Source organism: Amphibalanus amphitrite, unplaced genomic scaffold (assembly GCF_019059575.1).
Source record: "Amphibalanus amphitrite isolate SeventyFive unplaced genomic scaffold, NRLGWU_Aamphi_draft 000009F_arrow, whole genome shotgun sequence".
In the NCBI taxonomy this organism is placed as follows: Eukaryota; Metazoa; Arthropoda; class Thecostraca; order Balanomorpha; family Balanidae; genus Amphibalanus; species Amphibalanus amphitrite.
This window is the reverse complement of record NW_024881505.1, coordinates 1,135,540-1,157,861: the sequence shown is the minus strand read 5'-3', so window position 1 is coordinate 1,157,861 and position 22,322 is coordinate 1,135,540. Positions and strand designations below refer to the sequence as shown.

Genomic DNA, 22,322 nt, shown 5'->3' with positions numbered 1-22,322 from the left:
CAACTTACCAAGATTATCTCAGACAGGATATGTAGGTACCTACATCAGAAATCTGATCACTGGAAACCGCTAAGAATTTCATCATAAAAAGACGGATGTTGGTAACGGCGACAGAAGAGACGGCCGACCGAATGGCAGCAGTGACAGAACCGGTCCGACACCGGATGCTCATATTGTTCATCTGTCAGTTGTCACCATGCATCTCCAGCTCAACATGACCGAGAAACTGAGATCACGGCATTACTAAAAATACATACTCTCGTAATCGACACTTTTCCGATTATCGCAAGAATAACATGCGCCTGCCAACTTTCCTTGTATTCTTAAAACGTGCACAACCTAGCAGTACATTCGCCGTTTAATTTCCAATCACCATATAGTCCTGCAATCGGCAATCAAACACGCAACAAGCGGTTCACCTAGCCTCAATACTGACTCAAAACACACAATTCAAAGGACCGTATCCAATGTGCACGAAGTGAGCTGAGTGCCGCCGTGGGCGAACGGGCTATGATGGTGCTCGCCAAGGGACGGAACAACTGCAATCGATGCTGAGCGGCGGTGGCAGCGGCCCTCCGTGGCCCGCCGCAGTGCCATCGGACACTCACGACTGTGTGCAGCGGAGCGGCGGGCGGCGACAGACGGGCCGACACCCGACCCGGGCCGGCCGTCAGACAGGCGGAGGTAACGAGCAGGGAGGGCGGGAGAGGCTGTGGCCACCCCGAGACTGCCGCACGCGACACAGTGGAGACAGGGGCCGACTGACATCCAGAGATAATTTGGTAGTAGATACAGACGTGTTAGGATTGTGCATTATGCAAGTGATCCAGGAGAATGTTGTTGGAAAAAGGTTTTGCTGCCTTTCGTTTTATGAGTACCTGGCTGATGAGTGCGTTTCATGCAATTGAAAATACAACTATGAAAATAATTTCGGTCATAAGTGTTAATACTTCAAAAATTATCGATATTACAAAAATGAGTTCAAATTGACACCGAATTACCCACGAGAAAATAAACTATGTTTCGTTGGAAAATAAGATAAGAAATAAAATGTTAAAAATTACATGTCACTTACACCGAAAGCCATTAGCAGGAAAGCGGTAGAGCTTCAGATATAATCAACCACTGAAACAGACAAAGAAATAAGACATGAAAAGTTGTGGCTGAAAATGATTAATTGAAGTTGGTACTGTCTTGGACACAATGTCAGAAAGCCAGAATATCCGGTTCTTCGTCGTCAAAAAACCGCAAACTTTATGCGGCCTGTATAACGCGGTTTATGCCTACAGCAAACTGATAGGTTTTGAACGATGATGTTTATGCTTAGTTTTGCCCGAGTCCCATTGGAAAATAAAATTGAGGTGGAAATGCATATGCAGTACCGCCTCTGGATAGATGGCATTGAGTTTGCATGTTCATCAGACATCTACCAGACATGTGAATGCATAAATACATGCAGAAAGCATTTCGTTGAATAAAATACTTTGCGTCTGTGATACAACAGTACCTTTGATTCGAAGCTGAGAATAAACAAAGAGTAACATTTGTAATTATATTAACGTTTTCGTGGCAAGCCTCAGTCTTTTCACATAACTAGTTTGTTACATTTTCTGTTTATTCGGTACCGCGTTTCGCCAATGCTTTCTATCTGACCGCCAATGTGAGGTGGAGCCAGTCGATTGGAGGATTGTCTTTCTAGATATATCTTGAATACGGCACCACTATTAAAATAAACATGTGACGCATGACATGACGCATGGAGCAATTGCACTAGCACAAAGAAATATTGGCGACTAGCCTTTTGCTACATAAAATATCTAATTTTGCCTCTCGCACAATGTCGTTCACTCAACGTTATCCCCTCCAGTTCAGACTAGGAAACGACGGTGCGACCATCGTCTCTGCAGCTCCACGCCATCCCCTCTCGCCTCACACCGGGACCTACAGAAGTACAGCGCACAGCCAGTCGCAGCTGCTCGTCCACCGCCACCGATGAGCGTCGTTGTGGCCGCACGGCTATGGTAAGCAACGGGGTAGACTGACCACTGACCAGACATTGAGAGCACGACGAAATGTTAATTAGCGCACAACATGATACCGTTTCTGCTAATCATCGTCGTGAATACATTACATCGTGAATACATGCGCTGCATCACTTATCAGACAACAGCATACCTTTGATTAAAAATTGCAAAACGGTTAACGTGAAATGTAACAAATACATCGGCGCCGCATGAAACTTATGAGTGAATATCACTTACTTCAGAAGCAGCATTCGTTCAACTATTTCTTTCGCGAAGCTATAAAGCTGTTGTCACAACTCACTTCATACAAACTAGAGGACTGAGGAGCACCTTTCGCCACCACCCTGCTGTCGACGTCATCGGAACGATCGAAACAACAGCATTAACTATGGAGGCTTGCTTCGTTTTAACGGATTGCGGAAACCAAGTGGCGGTACGGCTTCATGAGGTGTCTGCCACTTTACAGACCGAGCCAAGATCCACCCTTCGATGGGTGTCTTAGCACCCTTACCCAATCTGATAACGTGCCGTATGCCCGTTCTATTCTATTCACGGCATTTGGTAACATACTCCCATGTCATGTGATGCCAGTGATGGCTTATGCCTACCCGTGTAAACGAAACGATTCCTGAGACCGTCAATATGCGATAGGCTGAAATGCGCAAAACAACATTCTGCATCTTAATACATACAGTTTTCTACAGCTGAAACTCAGCCAGGGCTGCCAAATCCATTAATACTACGTCTTTAATAAGATTGGGCCCCTGGGATGGAATGTCAAGTGTTTCACCAAAACCGGCATGCAATCATGTAGTTGCTATTTAGCTAATGGTTTCATATTGTTAACGTGGGAAGACCTTTTATCACTTCAAAGCTCAATACCTATTTCTAAAAAATATATTTTTTTTCATTCCATGCAGCGTGGAACCTTTTAAATGGCAGCAATCAAGTGAAGCTCTTCAATTGAAATAATCAAATAATGCATTTTGCACCCAGCAAACAAGTCACTGAACCGAAACATTTTCATAGATGGAAACATGGGTGGACGGTCTTTCGAACAAAGCAGAAGCGACGGGCTGCAGCCCCGAGTGTCTGTTGACGCGCCGAGGGACCATAGCAGGCGGTCGATGCTGCAGGCGCTACCAGAACTCTGAACATTTTATTTTGATGTTCGCTGGATGAGGGGCTCGGTGGGGAAAATATACCCTACTGTGACGTGGCCGACAATTTGCGTGGCGTAAACGCCGCACGAATGCGATTTGTTTGTGACACTTCACAGGAGTTGGGCAGTCCAGTGCCGCCTCGTTAACAACAAATTCTTTTTTTAACTTAAGCAGAACTTTAGTTTCAGGTGTTTCTATTATTCCGATGATATGCCCATTTTATCATATAGGACTTTTTTGCCTAGCTGAGAACCTTTTCACTGCGTTCTCAGGCTGATGCTGTTCAATCTCAGGACAAGCGGTGCGCTACAAGGATCAACGTTTTCACTACCGGACAACTATGCGAAGTGGGAGCCGCCGATTGGGCCGGACGGTGAGCAAACACATAACATATGCTCGTATAGGCATACAAAAACTTCGCAGCGGTAACTTTTCCACATAACTCGCATTGTATGCGCAGCCAGCGAGTAAAAAAAGCAATTAACCTTGTGTACCAACTTTAAAGGAATCAAAGGCTTAAGTGTTATAAGCATTCCACTAACTAAACAAATCAATTCAATGTCATTATCATGCAACATGCAACACTTCGCGCAATACTTCTTTGACTGTTTCATTATGAGCACAACTGTTTCACAACTTTCGAAGAATTAAATTTCTTAGCTGACTCAAGTTCGTGTACAATGGATACAGAGGCATAGTGAAGGGTTCAAAAGCAAGTCACGCAATCCAGCCGACGCGTCTGTCTAGCGATACAGCGTCGCGCTGCTCAAACGCTGCACGTGTGAAAGGCCAGCGAATGGTGCACAGACACGCGAGGATCGCGTGTGATTTCTAGGCGACCACCCTGACCTGCTCAATGCATCGAACTCAATTTGCATTGGCTGTCCATTCGATGCTGGGTAGTTATGTAGAGTACGAATGTCACAAAAAGGACACTGTTGCAGGTCAAGGATTACATGTTTAGTTGAAAGGATTATCGACTTTTCGCATAATCAACAACACTGTTGTAACCTGTCAATCTTAAATTATTTAAATCAAACGTCTGTCAATTGTGTCAGTGTTCACATATGAAATCATTCAACGGCAAACACGTTCATGGAAATACCACATAGTGGAGTTCATAAAAGGGTTCGGCGTGAATCCTTGGTTGCACTGACTGTATGCGTTTGTACCGACCCAATGAGTTTCGTATGTACCTATCGTTTGCAGGGGAGCCCGTCAATGTGCAGCTAAGCATGCACATCTTAGACGTGGTACTGGATGAGGCAGCTCAGGTAGGTAACTATGTGTCCTGCTAGCCCAGGTAGAGCCCTGCTAGCCCACGTACAGCAGGACTCTGCACATTCCGCTGGAAGCCATCTGGAGCAAACAGTTGACGTGCCATCCTGTTCGATCCGCTATATCCAGCTTCTTTGCTTGCTGTGAACTTGAGCTCAACGAAATAAACACTTGAAACAAGGCTTGAAGGGAATAAACACGTTGAGTTTGAAATAAGTTTGCTATTATTCATAGATTAAGTCTGATATGGAGAGAGAGAAAACGGATATATTGAAAATTGCTCATAAGTGTAGCAGCGACAACACTATGTAGAGAATACTTGAGGAAACTCATGAGCGAAGATGTGAATTTTGCCGACATGCTTTTGTTTCAGACTGTCAAATTCGATTCTTACTTCCGGACATTCTGGGTGGAAAATCGCATCATTTTCAAAAGTGAGTCACATTTTGCACAATTAGCTTTACAGTTTATTGCATGAATTTTTCTAAATATGCTTTTCGTCTCCACACACATCGAGTTCAGCTGCCAGCACACTATGCTATTTAAGTCTTCCACTCTTTACCCACTCCCCAGCCCCCCTCTCCGCACCACTATGCACAGAGCAGCCTAGCATCTTGTTAAGACAGCAGTGCGCGCCCATCCGACAGCGCCCCCCCCCCCCCTCCATGTCTTTAGGATAGCGGCACTTCCCTAACACGTCCATCTGGAAGCGACAAACCCTCCAGCACGCCCATCAACAGCGGCACACCCTCCAACACGACTATCAACGGCGGCACAACTTCCAACATGACTATCAACAGCGGCACCCCCCCCCCCCCCTAACACGTCCACTTGTGCCGGCAGACCCGGATATCATACATTTGTGCCGGCAGACATGACAAGACCGGTGATTCAAATGGACACGGAGGTTACCACGAAGCTCTGGCTGCCCAACATTTTCGCCCTGTTCGTCCAGAAGGTGGAAAAGCCGGAGCTAATTGTGCCCGCAGCTGGCGTTCACCTTTATGAGGATAAGTTGATATTCAGGGTAAGTCGGACGTGAAGCGTTACGCAGTAAGTCATGTCGAGTGTCGTTAACGTCCCTGTAATGTTGGATACACTATGCAATATGCATCTCTGACAGTCATAAATTATAAGGTCAAGGATATTGTATATCTATTACCATTGCATTGCTGACCATTGTGTATTGTGTATTGTGTATTGAAATATACCGTCCACAGGTGCACCCCATTTACAGACGGAGTCACAAGCATAAATATACGCCACATTTTCACACACCTACCTATGTCTTACTAACACATGTATAAATAAGGTTACAGACTCGATACGAATGCCTTCACCTGACTTCTAAACGCCGCCCGGGATCCGAACAGGTCAGCAGTGGGCCGTTTCTCACATAGACTGTTCACAGCTCGTGGCAAGCGACAGAACAAACCGTTTCTGATTGTGTCAACCCTTGCTGCAGGCACATACAGCACAGGCTTGGAACGAGTTCGCGATGGTACAGCGAGTGAAAACATCGCAAGAATGTCACCGGAGTCGATCCTGCCGGTGAACACGTTCTGCACGAAGTTCAAGTCATTCAGAACAAGCCGCTGGTCAATTCGCAAGACACCAAAATGACGAAGCAGATCAGTATAGTCAAGAGAAGCACATGGACTGTTTGAATGCCTGCCCAACCACACCAGGAACTTGTGTTGGATACGCTCCAATCTCGCAATATGAGTTTTTGCTGCTCCGCCCCATATCACGCAACCGAATTCCATGATTGCACGAATGTGGGCATTGAAACCTGTCATTATAGGTCCTGGCGGTAGCCTACGGCCGGCGGGAGCTCGATAACTCTGAAGCGACCTCAAGTACATGCCCAAGGCGCGGTTTACTTTTCTTACAAGTTCATCAATGTGGGGGCCGAATGTCAACTTTGAGTCAAGCAGAACACCAAGATCACGCATCTGGCTCACACGTTCCAGTGCAGTACCGCCAATGTGGTAGGTTGTATCTAAATGCTTTCCACGAAGTGTGAACGTGATACTTTTGCATTTAGATGGGTTCAGAGCTAACTTCCACGTACCTGACCAAAGACACAATTTATCTACGTCTGCTTGAAGAGCCAAAGAGTCACTAGCAGTTCGAATGCGACGGTACAATTTCAGATCATCTGCATACATCAGGCACCCAGAAGATATGTCGAGAGGGGCGTCGTTGCAAAATAAGACGAACAGGATTGGCCCACATATGCTGCCCTCCGGCACTCCTGACTTCACACGCACCCAGTCAGAACACTTGCCGTTCAACACTACACTCTGTTCTCTCCTACTCAGGTAAGAACGGAACCAATTGAGAGCGGCACCAGACAAATGGTATGACTTCTGTAGCTTATGTAAAAGCAGAGAGTGGTCAACACTAGTAAAAGCCGACGAATAGTCCGTATAAACTACGTCAGTCTGAGCCCCCTCGGCTATCGAACGCCACAGCTGATCGACAAGACAGGTAAGATTGGTCTCGCATGAACGTCCTGCTAAAAAACCGTGCTGTGCTGAGGATAAAACGGGCGACACGTGTTGAATCACTTGGTCACATATGATGCGCTCACATATTTTGGAACAAATCGGCAAGAGGGAAACCGGGCGATAGTTGCTGGGATTTTTGCGGTCACCCTTCTTGTGAACCGGGGTAACGTACGCGCGTTTCCAGACTCTAGGAAAGGTGCCCTGGCTCAGCGAAAGTCGAATGAGTTTTGTGATCGGCACAGTGAACTCTGCTGCACACTCCTTCAAAATTCTACCACTAAGACCGTCTGGTCCACAAGCCTTATGCACATCAAGGGTAAGTAGAATGTTTCTAACTTTGTCACTGCTCACAACAAACCTTGACAGACTATCTACGTCATAACTCGGTGCCACAGGTAAGTCATGAACGACAGCTGGGTCAGAAAATTTTGCAGCAAACGCACGACTCAGACATTCGGCTCTATCACGATCGTCAGATATAATTCTACCATCACATTTCAGAACAGAAACATTTTTTGAAGACTTTACGGATTTTAACAGAGACCAGAACCGTTTCGAGTTGTTCTTGAAGTCATCGACGATGTGCAACATGTATCTGCGGTACTTGGACAGGACTAAACTCTTAAACTGGGTCCTACAGGTTGCAAACCGTTTAATCCGTTCATCGGTAGGTGACTGTTTCTTGTGGCGGTGGGCAATCTCTTTTTGGCGCAACGCTCGCTTAACATCTGCATCGAACCATGGTGGGTAGCGAGCCTTCAGAGTCACCAACGGAATGTGATCTGATATTGCCGCGTCAGTCCACTCATAAAACAGTTCAACAGCGTCATCAACAGCAAGATCATCTAGCATATTCCATGGTAAGAGCCGCAGTGCATGCCTCAAAGTCTGCGCGCCGATAGTTAAGAGCAGTGCTGCGTGTCACACGAGCGCAGCCCGTCCGAGGCACTGTGAATGTCGCCGTGACCTGATTATGGTCAGAGTCAAAATAACCGACATCAGAGTCACACTGCACCCCGCTGATGTTCGTCAGCACTAAGTCCAGTGTGCTGTTCTCTCTAGTAGGCTGCAGCACATGCTGGCGCAGTCCGTGCTGGTCGACAGCATCCAAGAAGGTGGTGGCACGCGCAGACCGCCGCAGCAGCTGGGGAGGACGATCCGGCCCGTGCCAAACGATCTCAGGAAGATTGTAGTCACCCAGCATAATCACAGACCGGCCAGCAGAACATACAGTCTCGAGCACATTCACTATAGATGTCACTGCCGCGTCATCATCCGGCGGCCGGTAGCCAACAATCACTGTGACTGCCGGACGGAGACCAACAAGGTCAACCACTAGGACCTCTCCCTGCTCCACCTCGGCGCGTCGAAGAGGCTGGAGAGCGGCCCTCACAGCACAGGCCACACCACCCCCGACCGACTCCTCACGGTCCCGGCGGAACCACACGTGACTGCTGAGTCCGTGCTGAAGCTCGGAATCACCGACATACGGCTTCAACCACGTCTCCGTCAAGGCCAGGATGTCAAAGCGCTCAAAAACAGGAGAATGGGCCCGAAGGGTACCCAGTTTGTTTTTGATACTCCGGACGTTTTGTGAGAAGCAGGTCACAGTCTGTCTATCTCCAGCTAACGCCCCCTGGCGGCCGGTGTCCGACGTGCAGAGCCGCTCAGTCGGGCCCGGGTTGACTTCAACGTCACCACATAGTGCCAGTCTGGTGATGTTCCATGTGGAGCAGGAGTTGGTATGATGCGGCGTCCGTGCATGTAGGAACCGTGGAGCCCTGCCGCCGACCGCCCCTCGCCGCACCGACGGCTGACCGGGACCGGGCGAGCTCCGACATCCGCCGGCCAGCAGCAGCAGCGCCAACAGCAGCGCCGTGGCACGCATCATGGCGGACTGTGGAAGGTGCGGTTCGAGAGCTCACCGCAAGATGGCACCAACAAGGTCAGTCAGTGCGCCTGCGCAGTAGTCTTCGCCACTCTGTCAGATGCGATGACCTCAGAAGCTTGCAACGTCAAGGCGGAACAGGCAGCCAATCAGAAGCGCAGAGGGCCCAGATGTGACGTCATACTTTCGTCCAGGCGGGCAGCGTTTCCATCATGGCGGCGTGTTTTACGGGTACATCCTTGCAAACGCAGTGACGGCGCTAAGAGCCTATGCCGTATGCGTACAGTGAATTACGGTGAAAACCAGTCAGAAGCACAGACGGCAGCAACCAAATGTCGTCTGCAAAGCACTGGGACTGGAAATACAATGGAACACTAATAAAATACTAAAAAGTGGGAGCCAACGCACGGCATAAAAGCCGCGACAATTCACCGCAACATTAACAACTAGCGAGCTTATTCATTCGTTCATTTTAAGCGGAATGTTACAAAAAAATAGCTCATGTCTCATGATCTATTTATTTAAGCATCTGTGGCAGGAATGCAACTGTGGCAGGAATGCAACGGTGGCAGGAATGCAGAAATAGCTGATATTTGTTTTTTTTTTCTGTTTCAGTCCAGTTTATACCTGACAACCGTCAAATGCAACCTGCTGTACTTCAACTACCCAATGGATAGACAAACATGCACAGTCAAAATACAGAGCTGTAAGTATTTCATGTACAAGTATATAAACAAAATACATTTCATTATAGTTATCAACCTACCATATTCAAACGTATGGAGACAGGAGACATCACATTTCAGATAATGAAGCTACGCCATTTTTACACACTATGGCACCGTTAAAGAGGCACTTGCATGGTGCATTCCTAAAGGACAGAGCAATGTTCTCTCCGCGGCTGTCCGGCGTTTGGCAGTGACGGGAGGATCGTATACTGCGCCGCACTACTCAGCTGCATTGCGGCACAGTCTATGCATCCAGTAAACCGCCCTGAGCCGGGCGGCGCGGCAAGTGTAGACTATTTTACCGTTTTTAGTCGCTTTAACTTTGCGTAAAATTAGCTACAATAAACAAAACAATCACCCTCTGACACTTGCATAGGCCATGTATTAATTTGCTGCCCATTTCTCTAACGTGAACACAACTTCAGATCCTTCACCGTTGTCCGTTGGGCGTTTATGCATTCATATTCAAACCCAGTGGCGCGGGAACCGGGGGGGCTAGCGGGGGCTGAGCCCCCCCAGCTTTTCGGCTGGGGGGGGGGCTCGTAATGTATTTGAGCCCCCCCCCCCCAGCTGGAGGAATCGAAATCGGAAATCTACCAACATAATTTTATAGATTCATACATAGGCGCGGGAACTGGGGTAGGGGGCAGTGGGGGAAGCTTGCCCCCACAACTCTGTGGCCGTGGGGGCGGTGCCCCACAACGTTTCATGAGGCCAGGAACCGTTGGGCAGCTTGTCCTCCCCAAATTAGGGGTTGTGGGTCGCAAAGGAAGAAAGCATATAAGTGAAAAATCCACCTATTTCACTGGCTCGGCAACTCGTTTGGCAGATTAAAACCTTTACTCCAGGTTGCCAAAACGGTAGTTTCTTCACTCAGCTGAGACGGAATACCTCACTTTTTGAAAATATTTTCGTGTTTTTTTGTTGTTGTTGAAAAGGCCAAGGTCTGAAAAATAAGTGGCCTAAAACCGTTGAGAAAACTAGGTTTGGGGGTACCCTAGGTTGATTTCTATTATGGTTCAGCCCCCCCCCCCCCCCAGTCTGGAAGAAGTTCCCGCGCCACTGTTCAAACCAGTCCTCTTCGCCAAATGTTATGACGGCAATAGGGCTGGTTCGGTTTGAAACTTATCGTGATAGACTAACATGGCTGGTAGCGTCTCAAACCTGTAACGCATAAACTTCTAGCTATACGATGTTCATCATATCCTGCTACCGCAGATGCGTACACATCGGAGACGCTGACCATCGAGTGGCACCCCAAGGGCATCACCCGTGAGGACATCGTGATGAGCAGCTTCTACCTGGAGGACATCCGTACCCTGCCGCCAGTCAGAGTCGGCGTGTTCAACAGTGAGGCAATCAAAACTGTTCTGGTGTCAGTTGCACCGTCATATGAGTTATGACTCTTTACCACTGCTTGCCGATTTAAGATTTAATGCTTTTTTATAAAATCTTATATATTTTCAAGTAGCAGCACAGCATTACAAACATCAGCATTCGACTATTACTAGCGCATTGAAACCCACGACTTTCCGATATAAACTTTAAAGGTAGTGTGCCAGCTTTCCTGGACCGTATGGAGTTAATGGCCCAGATAAGGAGAACCGGATTTTTAGAACTTAGCCATACTTTCAAAACTCATGGAAACGTCTTAAATTCTTCAAATTTTGAGTACCCCAGTGCGAAATTCGCCCCGACGGGTTGTCGGTCGTACCCCAACCACATTTCACACCACTATGAACAATAAATGCACACACTGAAATCGCTATTACCGATAGGCTCATCCAATCAAGTTTCGATAAACCCGTTCATCATCATCTCCTGCGGTTTCGAACACGCCTGTTAGGTGGTGCGGTAGACCGCGCCCAAAGCCAGGGCCCCGGTAACGTGAGGTAGCCGAGTCGGGACAGCGTGCGCTGACCCAAGCCGGGGCCGCGCGTCCTCCCGGTGTCATGTGATAGCCCGGGGCTGCCCGGGGATGCGGTAGACCGCGCCGAAAGCCGCGGCCCCGGCTTGGGTCAGCGCACGCTGCCCCGACTCGGCTACCTCACGTTACCGGGGTCCTGGCTTTGGGCGCGGTCTACCGCAGGTGGCTTCTGCTCATACTTTGTGGTGCGGTGGTGGTGCGTCGGGCCGCGCGCTCTGACTTCGGCCAAGAAAAATGCGTCAGCTGATCATTGTCGTTTCTGCCACTTCCATGTGGTGAGATGGGGTCATAACTTTAGAGACGGCTGTTTCATATCAATTATTTTACATAAAATAATATTTCAAACCATAAATTAATGTTCGACAGCCAAATTAAAGAGACAATACCAATACAGGCTCACAGTTTAAATTCGACATTGTGTTGTCTACGATTAGACAGCTGATAACTCATTCCCGTACGTCGTAACTCTATAATGACCTTTGCTTATTGTCACATGTGCGCCGCATTCGCGATTGTTGCCGACGCCTGTTTGCAGGTCAGCCCACTAGAGTTGTTATACATATCGAAAAACCGATAAACTTTTAGGCGAAAAAAGCACTATTTTAGGCCCATTTTAGATTTTTTTGCGATATTAGGTAAAAACAGAAGCTTCTTATCCTAGGAAAGATAAAATGGGAAATCATTGGAAGGTGGCACACTACCTTTAATTATTTCCTGTATGATAACAGCAGCTTATTCAGTCTGCATCTGAATGTGATACAAAAGCTGCCAACTGACATGGTGGCGACGTACAGAGAAGCCTGCATCAATCGATCACAGATGATGTTATAACACCACACGATTCAAGGAGTGGTACAACGCAAGCACAAATTGGCTAACAAGTTGTTATTTCGATTCTTCACAGACAGCCACGCAGAGCTGAGGTTCGAGATGCGTTTCAAGCGTAAACTGCGCTTCTCGATCCTGGCTGTGTATGTGCCCAGTCTGCTGGTGGTAATGGTCAGCTGGCTCTCACTATGGGTACGTATGCTGTGTGGAGTATAGTGTCAGCTGGCTCTCACTATGGGTACGTATGCTGTGTGGAGTATAGTGTCAGCTGGCTCTCACTATGGGTATGTGTAATATACAGGGTGTCCCATAAGTTTGTTCTCACATTATATTTGCATGTAAAACAGAGTACATTGCGTTTTGATATGTTTATGACCCCTCAATGTGCTCCCCATTTCATAGGCAAACACATGAATACATGCCGCGGCATGCCAACCGGCATGTTTGGCAGCATAGCAGGCTTCAAGTTAGCCCAGACTGACTTGACATGCACCGTGAGCTCCTCGAGGCTGGAACAGTGCTTCGCCTCGACGAGCCTCGATTTCAATATTCCCAACACATGTTTATGAAATTTGGATCTGATGAGTTGCCTGGGATATGATCTTGCCACAGACGCCTATCACAGTCTCCTGGTACTGCTTTTAAGCTTTCCTTGACCTGTGCACTGATGCACTTCCTTGTATGAAGATGGGCCTACGACCTCCCGGATGCCATTTTCTCCTCCAAAAATGTGTTCATACTTGCGGTTTGAGTTAAGCTAGAAGGCTGAAACTCCTCTTAGATCTTCTTGGAGAAGCATTCTGCGTCCCAACACTGTTTCTGGAGTATCAATCGCAACCTGATTAGCGTCTGGACGCATATTACCCCACATTACCGTGATCCTGGCCTCTTGCATAGGAATAAAGCGGGATGACACGAAGGCCTTTTCCGTCGCCCATATGGGACCGTTTGGTGTTTGGACGGGTGTTTTATCTCGAACACGGACTAGGTAGTCCAGATGACCACATTGATGTCACCGGCCCTCCAGTTTTTTGGCCTCAGGCATAATGAAACACATGTTTGGCCATTTTAAGACATTTTCGATTGCTTTGCGTCCTCCGTTAAGTTTAAGCTCAAGTGACCAAGAGTTATGTACCCCGAAATAATACTCTTAGACAGCTGGTAATCCATCCTGAAAAGCCTGTTCACCAACTTTCTAACGCTAAGCCCTTTTTGACGGCCACTTTGGCGCCACACAGTTTTGGCCACATGGCTCACTCCTGAGAGCAGTCAAAAAAGAGCATAAACTTGCAGCGATTGACTCCCGACAAATCATCGACGTCACTTGCTGATTGTGCGTCCAGTTAGCGGCAGACATTGGCTACAGACTGGATGCCTCAATCACCCTCAACCGTCGCGAATGGCCCACGTGCAGACTAAATATCGAGACGTACCCGTATTGGAGACCTCTATGTTGCGGCGTAAGCCGTCTCCACATGAAGTGAACTCTCTAGCAACAAATATTTTGTCTAGACGAATTAGTTATCGTGGAGCATATTCACAGTTGCCATGGCAACCCCAAAAGCTCAGTTACAAAATGAATTAAGCATGGCCTTAAATAAGAGAGCCTCTAAAAGAAAAATTTAGGTGAGAAGGAACTTATGGGACACCTGTATAGTGTCAGCTGGCTCTCACTATGGGTATGTATAATATATAGTGTCAGCTGGCTCTCACTATGGGTATGTATATTGTTCACTAGCTCTCACTATGGGTACGTATTTACGTACGTATGTAAGTACTTAGTGTCAGCTGGCTTTCACTATGGGTACGCATTCGCGCATCAAGCTTGTGTCTACTTGGTCTTCTGGGAGCGGCATCACGACTCTTCTAACGCTGACCGTTAGACCTCATAGTATGTCTTTCACTGTGTTTCAGGTTCCTCCCGAAATGGTGCAGGGTCGGATGGTGCTGGTCATCACCACTCTCCTGACGCTGACCATTATTTCAGGTTCCTCCCGAAATGGTGCCCGGTCGGATGGTGCTGGTCATCACCACTCTCCTGACGCTCACAGCACTCTTCAGCGCCAATGTGTGAGTACAGCGCTGAGAAAACAGCGGTTAACAATTCCATTGAATCTTCTACTTTAATAACCACATGCGTTGTTCCTAGCGAAGCTTACGAAACACGTGGACAAGACAACCAGCATGCCGAAGTAAATATCAACCAACAGCACCTCGCCAGAAGTTACGAACTAATATGCCATTACTACCTTTCCAAACAGCGAACAATAATCATATTTTTTCAGCCAAGGAATGCCTGAAGTCAGCTACGTCAAGGCGATAGACGTCTGGACACTGGCATGCATCGTCTTCGTCTTCGGGACAATCTTGGAATACATTGTCGTTCTCAGGTAAAACCTATGCATAACCAAACAGATAACCTGAAACCTAGTGGACGACATCCTCTGAAGTGAAAACAGCAACAGTTCGAACGATAGACCATTTGTCAGGATTTATCGTTGCGTAGACCTATTCACATCGGATCAAAAATAATATTTTATCATCCTATGCTCATAATGAAATGGCCAGCTGACAGGAATTAATATATAGATAACAGATGATAGAAAAACTGATTACGAGCGAGCGAGCGCAGCGAGCGAAGCGAAGTCTCTTCAATATAACGGAAAAATCTCAGTATGAGCGGCCCGGCCCGGCCCGGCCTGTAACGCTTTTGAGAGGCTTATATCTCAGCAACCGCTGGACCGAATGACCTGCGGTCTTTTTTGCTGGGTAGCCCCATCCCTTCTACTCCGTAATTGACTACTTTTGATACATCTCAGTGACCGTCGTGGCACGTGCCACGTGAAAAGTCAAGGGTGTTTAAGCAGTTTTGCAAAAGTAATGATTTTGAGAGGCCCATATCTCAGCAGCGGCTTGAGTGATTGTCTTGCGGTAATTTTTATAGGGTAGCTGCATCCCTTCTACCAAAGTTCGGATACTTTTGATCTATGTGAGTGACCCCCACTGCACGTGCAAAATACAACAATAAGAGGTGCCAAATTTGTTCCCATTTCAGTAACTCGGTAATTACTGGGGCGATTTCGCTGAACCTTGGCATACAGGTAGGCACCCACCAGGCAATGCATTCCCATGTGTTGCGGTTAGGGTGGTACTGCACGTGCGCACGTGCAGGGGGCGTTTCCAGATCTCGAGAACGGCTGGGCCGATTGCGCTCAAATTTGGTACACGGTTGGGGACCGGTTAGTATATGGGTGCCGTGCAAAAGTCATTTTGGACCCCGTTTGCACGTGCGCACGTGCAGAATGCCGCTTCCAGATCTCAGGAACGGCTGGGCCGATTGCGTTCAAATTTGGCACACCGCTAGCGACCGGTTAGAAGGGTGCTTTGCACAAGCCCGTTGGAAGTACCCTCTCGCCCTTCTGCACGTGCAGGGCTCACTATCTCGCTCGCTCGTTCTTCGCCCAAAAGGCGCTTTACTGGTATATTATAGTGCATGTATGGCCTAAACTTTTGAATTCATTTTAAAAGAAAAAAAAACGCAAGAAATTACCCAACGTTTCGCATTTATTGCTTAGTCATGGGTCTTCGAGGGCGATTGGTAGAGACGGCTGTTTCATATCAATTATTTTACATAAAATAATATTTCAAACCATAAATTTATGTTCGACAGCCAAATTAAAGAAACAATGCCAATACAAGGCGATAACAAGGTAAGCAGTTTGGAATACCAGATGATGGGACTATTCATGAACTGATATCCGTTATAGACGTAAGAATAAGAGCCCGACTAGCGACAATCGCCCTCGAAGACCCATGACTAAGCAATAAATGCGAAACGTTGGGTAATTTCTTGGGTTTTTTCCCCTTATAAAATTAATTCAAAAGTTTAGGCCATACATGCACTATAATATGTCACACCTGTCTATTGATAATCCCCAAAAACTGATTTGCTTTGACATACCTAAAAAGAATTGTATGAAATTTAAGTTCACTGACAACAATTATCAATGCTCACAGGCTATCAACACATAACAATACCGCCACGGTTGCACCAAAGGAACAAAACAAGGTAAGCAGTTTGGAATACCAGATGATGGGACTATTCATGAACTGATATCCGTTATAGACGTAAGAATAAGAGCCCGACTGCCTTTTTGACCCAGGCTCCAATGAGTGATTCATGTGATTACCCTGATTGGCGCTGCAAGGTGGCAGAAATCCGAGCGTCTTTTGATATAACCAATGTCTTTTACTCCATCCAAGCTGAAGTCACAACCTAACATTTTTTTCATACACATTTAACAGGTATAAAAAGGTGGGTGACTGCCACGCAGGGGGACGGACCTATACCATAAAGAACGTAGAAGATCGCTAGTTGCGTACGGATTTTCTTTGACAGGTGTAATGCAGTTGTTGCTGACGCTGAGCAATGCCCCCTTTGTTTGTTATTCGAATGTCGGCAGGCGAAGACGCTGAAGGGCAACTGGACGATGACGGGCGCCGAGAAGGCCGATCGTCTGGAGCGGTTCTCCCGAGTGGCCTCCGTGGTGGCCTTTGCCATCTTCAACATCGCCTACTGGGCCTACTACCTGGGCTGATCAGTGATCATCCGGTGTTGACAAACAGACTCGCTGTCCGGGCGGACCGTCAAACGGCTATCAATTACTGGAACTGTGCAGCGTGGAGCTGCAGGTGGAGCTATCAGCGGCCCGAATTGACACCGTGCGGAACTAACACTGCGTGTAGCTGTCACTGGGTGGCGCGGTGCAGGTCCACGGACTGTGGATATTGAGACGCTGAGCGTCACTGTGCAGCGCTGTGCACGTCTGTGGACGGTGGATAATGAGTGCCACTGGATAGTCAAATGTGTCCCTCGATGGAGCTGTCACCGAATGACGATCTGCCTCCGAGGTATCACTTATACGAGCCAATGATCACCGGTAAAAAGGACGTGCATTCAAAAGGAGGAAAGGCTGCGCCAGTGGCTCATGCTATGTAACCGAGCGTTAGTTGTTTAATGTAGTGAAAACACAACTTATCTAAATGTGAAAACGAATCTCCACCCGTTGGGTGTAGATTTCCACTGGCGTCCAACTGGCGTCTTACTGAACAGACGTCCAAATTGGCGTCTAGCTTGGCGTCTAACTGTTGGACGGAGACTTCCAAGCTAGACGCGTCTAAAGTTAGCAGTCGCCAGATAGACGCAGCCGCCATCCAGCTAGACGCGTCTAACTAACTAGACGCAAAATGGAAGTCTCCACCCAACACGCTAAATTGTGTTTTTCAATTCAAGAAATACTCAAAAGTTGGCGCTTAAAAGGACATTTTTCACCATCTAGAATAAATCAGTGCATCCCGCCTGCAGAAAAGACACCACGCATTGCTATATGCAGTGCATCGATTCGCGCACAGTAAGCAGTTGTTGTGAAACCTGAATGTGCATTCAAACACCAGGCGAAAACGAGCCCGTGTATTCTTGTACAAATACTTCTGTGTATACCTACTTTCGACAAAAATATACCAGACATTGAACTCTAATGATTTGCCGTGAAATCGCTGTGCACCACCTCGAGATATCAAGCCAGCTATCTTCCTCAGGATCAGGAAGGTCCACTACTTTCTCAAATGAACTGATACGTAAGTATTCACCACCCACCAAGCGGGAGAGCCTCGACTGCACGCTCCACATCACTGACACATGACGATTGTGACCACGCTGATCATATCCCGATTTCTCAGACTGGGAGGGTCAGAGCCTCAGAGGACTTAGTGATATGCGATCAGGTGAAACCCTGGAGGAGACATGACACACGACCGATCACAGAGGAGTGGCGCCAATCGCAACTTGGGCATTCGGAATTCCGATTTTGTCCAATGTCCAATGAGGAATTCGAACTTATCACGAGAAATGTGGGTGCAATAAAATGATAGGTGGTTCCTGGACTTTCATTATCTGTAGGTAGCCATAAGATATTTTCTGATACCTCATCATTTTCACGACTTTTCACGAAAAGCCAGTGGGAGAACATGATACCTCCTTACTGGAGAATGAGAAAGGTCCTTTTAAATCACATGGACAAAAAGCCACCTAGAAGTGGCAGAATTGGGTACATCAATGCTACCTATAACGTGCGATGCAATAGGTACAATAAAATTACACCCTTCTAAGAACTCACAAACGTCTGAAATATCTAGGTGTCTAAGCCACCCTGAATTGCAAAATTCCACCCATGACTCCACGTTACATTTCATGGTTATGCGACGCAAAAAAAAGATCATCAACAATCCTTCATCATTCACCGAAAGAGACGTAAAGGGGATGAAAACACCTAACGTAAGTATAGTCGACTACAGAATAACATTCACTTCTCAGAAGCTATTAGTTGACCGGAGCGCTAAGTTGTGCCGTTTATCACGCAATTAAGCGTGTCGATTGTGAGCATTGGGACAAAGCTATCATTTGTGAACTCAGCCCGTGTGATGCGGCACAGCCTACCACTCCAGGCAAATAATTGCCTGTGAAAAGTGGAACATCATTTTGTAGTCGACTATACATTCGAACAATACGAATTGACTGATATGGCCAACTTTCCAGCTATGTCATGACCTTGACAAGATAAAAATCGATTGGCTGTCTTATGATCGGGTTACTGGATTGGGCGAACTATTGGAGAATGCCGGCGCAAATAAAACACCCACGGATAAGAACTACTACAACAGGTAACTAAAAACTGTCATGAGCAAACCGCAATAGTGTATCGTATATGTAAATCAACACAAATGACGGACAAGAGCAAGGTGCTATACTGATGCTCTGTACGGCATCAGACCATCGCAGTTGTGTCATTGAGCCCGCATAGGGTACCGTCCATGGTCCATCGCACAGGCATTGATCCGATTGCCTGTGTCCCGCGAGCCTCGTGCGGCACAAAGCGGCGGCAGCTGGGACGTCTGTCCACTGTCCAGCACAGGCACGGCGGCGGTCAAACGGATGACAAATGGAACACATTGTATGTACAATGTGTACATGACGGGCCACATATACGAAGAAAGCCATTGCGCGGGCGAAAGGTCAACTTTTCCATGTTTTTGGTACATTGAGAACCACTGGCTTATTGGCGCTGTGGGCAGCATTTGCATTTACCCTCCTCTATTATTACATACGATTTTACGGGGGCCATGTAAGTTACTGCTTCCTGTTGATATAAAAAATGCTTATTCGTGTCTGGCAACATAAATAACGGGGTGCCACCAGGTGAGGTCCTGGTATAATTATACATGGTTATAACCCAGGGCCTCGATATTAGTTTGGTCACTTGTTAAAACAGAATATGTTCATTTAAAGGAAATAATTCACTTTTAACATAAGGCTTTGACCTGAATAACAGTTTCGTAGCTTGAGCTGAGACCAGCACAAAGTAGAAGCTTTCACGGCCCAACGATGACCCTAGGGAAAGATATTCCATTTCTCGTTCCGAAAAAAGCGTCCTAAACAGGAAAGTGGTGTCCTAATGAAGAAATATACCCAGAATGTAGCCACCTCAGCCTCAGCTTGGCGCCAGCCAATCAGCATGCTGCTTACAGCCAATGGGTTTAAAATACGCAAGATGATTGGTCAACGCGTAATAAGCTTCCACGTCAAACAATGTTTGATATAGAATATATTTCTTCCTATATTAGGTATAATATAGAGGATAATGTCAAAAAAAGTTTTATTTCCTTTGCTGGTCAGTTTGAGCATAAAAATCAAATCCATTGCAAAAAAACTAATTTCGGGAAAGTGAACTTTTCCCTTTAGATTTCGTTTACCAACTCGTACCTAAAATAGGCACCTCGAAGACGATGAACAGGATTTCTGCGGCAGCCTTGTGTTTTTTATTATTTTCATAATAATAATAATAATAATAATAATAATAATAACAATAATAATAATAATAATAATAATAATAATAATAATAATAATAATAATAATAATAATAATAATAATAATAATAATAATAATAATAATAATAATAATAATAATAATAATAATAATAATAATAATAATAATAATAATAATAATAATAATAATAATAATAATAATAATAATAATACTAATAATAACAATAATAATAATAATAATAATAATAATAATAATAATAATAATAATAATAACAATAAAACTTATCATTATTATTAATATCATTTTTATTTATTTATTTATTTATTTATTTATTTATTTATTCATTTATCTATTTGGGGGGGGGGGGTGAGCGGCGGTTGACACATTTTCCGTCTTTCAATAGAACATTCACTTGGAAGAGCAAACAATATTGAATGACCATAGTTTACCCTGAGAAGTTCGCTTTTAATTTTGAGGATAACTCCAGATCATTAGTTTGGGGCGGGAAGGCACCTTTATTTATACATAGAGTTAAGCGTAGTCAATTACACAAATATGCTGTAAAAATAGGTACAGGTATAGGAGTGCAGTTGGCGACGGTGGCACAGCTCAAAATGGAGGTAATAAAAATATATATTGCATGTTAGCCAGTAAACACTGACATGACCGGGCTTTTACCTAGCGCCGCCGCTTGTCAACATGGCATGCAGTCAGTTCCAGGGCAGGTCACAGAGGTGCTAAGGAGGTGGATGCACGACATGTCGCAACCGTGTCTGCAAGGCCTCCACGTTATAACTTCCGTGAACAACAAGACGTCAAGGAGGCACTTTGTATTCACACGATTAGTTTGTCCAAACATTCACTTTTAAGTGCCGCCTCATGATTTGTCTCTAGCCAGTGTCAATAACCAATGGTTATGGATATTATAATAGCAAAAAGTACTCTCCTTCATTGGTCGGGACAATGAAATCAAAGGCAAGACGACCTCTTCTTGGACACAAACCGCTTTCACAAAAGCAGGCCTATATGTGCATCAGACTATCACAGCGTTCACCATTTCCAATGCTTTGTTATGCAGGAGTTAAGTATACTGTTGTAACGGCAACATAGCTTAGAAGTGTTATCATGATCCTGCATCATTTACATCCCTTTAGGCAGCGTTTTTCAATGAATACCAACTCAATTTGTGCATGTTCCAAATAAGATGACTGCCCTGTGCTCGACGTTTGGAATTAAAACTAAGTAGGAGAGCTTTGCTGGACGAGAGATCGGTGAGCTGACGCTTTAAAGCTGTTCGAGGGGTCGACTGAAGCTGTTTTACTTATGTTGTTTGAAACCGAAAACCTATGGGAGCTGAACGTATACCTTTTTGTCCTTGAGTTCAACCATATGACTACAAAGTGCGAAAACAAATGCCCAAAATCTTAACAAAAAATGCTTGTTGAAAAACGATTTTATAGAAGTTAAAATTCCTGCCCGATACACTGCCTCACTGCCCTGATGAAATACAGCATCACCGGTGACGGTGTTCTCCAATCGATGCGTGACCGGCTCGTGCGCCGGGCCACTGCGAGTGAGTACCGCCGCCGACCGGTCCGGGGGTCAGTCGGCCCCGGTCACCGGTTGTCGCGGGCGGTGCGGCCGCCGCGGCCGGCAGTCGGCGCGGGCAGAGCAAACACACAGCATATTGTGCGACGGGCCGAGCAGTGGTGGCGTGCAGTGGAAGGGAACACACAGCGGTGACAGAAGACGGGACACAGCGGAGACGGGGGACGTGACAACAGCGACGGAATACTGTCACATTAGTGACGGTGGTCGGAACAGAGCAGCGACGGAGGACGGGATTAGGTGGTAACGGTGGACCGGATAGACGAAATAACGACGCTGATTAGAAGCGCCGTAAACTTTCCAATGAAGCCTTTTGATCAGGGGTAGAGGTGGTTCCTGACTCCTGTCCCATATAGTTACATCTTTTGTGTAATGCAATATTCAACGATTCTCCCCCAAACATTTAAGAGGTTTTCTCACCAAGTCATCTGAAAACGCGCCCACGATAGACGATTGTTCATTGGCCCGTCAACTGCCGCTGCT

The 22,322-nt window shown here is 46.4% G+C and overlaps 1 protein-coding gene across 1 annotated transcript; it reads left to right on the top strand.

Moving 5' to 3' along the window:
* Positions 1–510: 510 nt before the first annotated feature.
* On the top strand, positions 511–17,887 carry LOC122380252 (glycine receptor subunit alpha-2-like). Its single transcript, XM_043363249.1, has 13 exons — positions 511–684; positions 1,868–2,021; positions 3,460–3,560; positions 4,397–4,461; positions 4,839–4,899; positions 5,338–5,492; positions 9,482–9,572; positions 10,813–10,944; positions 12,426–12,541; positions 14,337–14,419; positions 14,635–14,739; positions 16,367–16,418; positions 16,813–17,887. The coding sequence occupies exons 1-13, from the start codon at positions 549–551 to the stop codon at positions 16,945–16,947; spliced, it is 1,386 nt and encodes a 461-aa protein (XP_043219184.1). The 5' UTR covers positions 511–548; the 3' UTR covers positions 16,948–17,887.
* Positions 17,888–22,322: the final 4,435 nt, after the last annotated feature.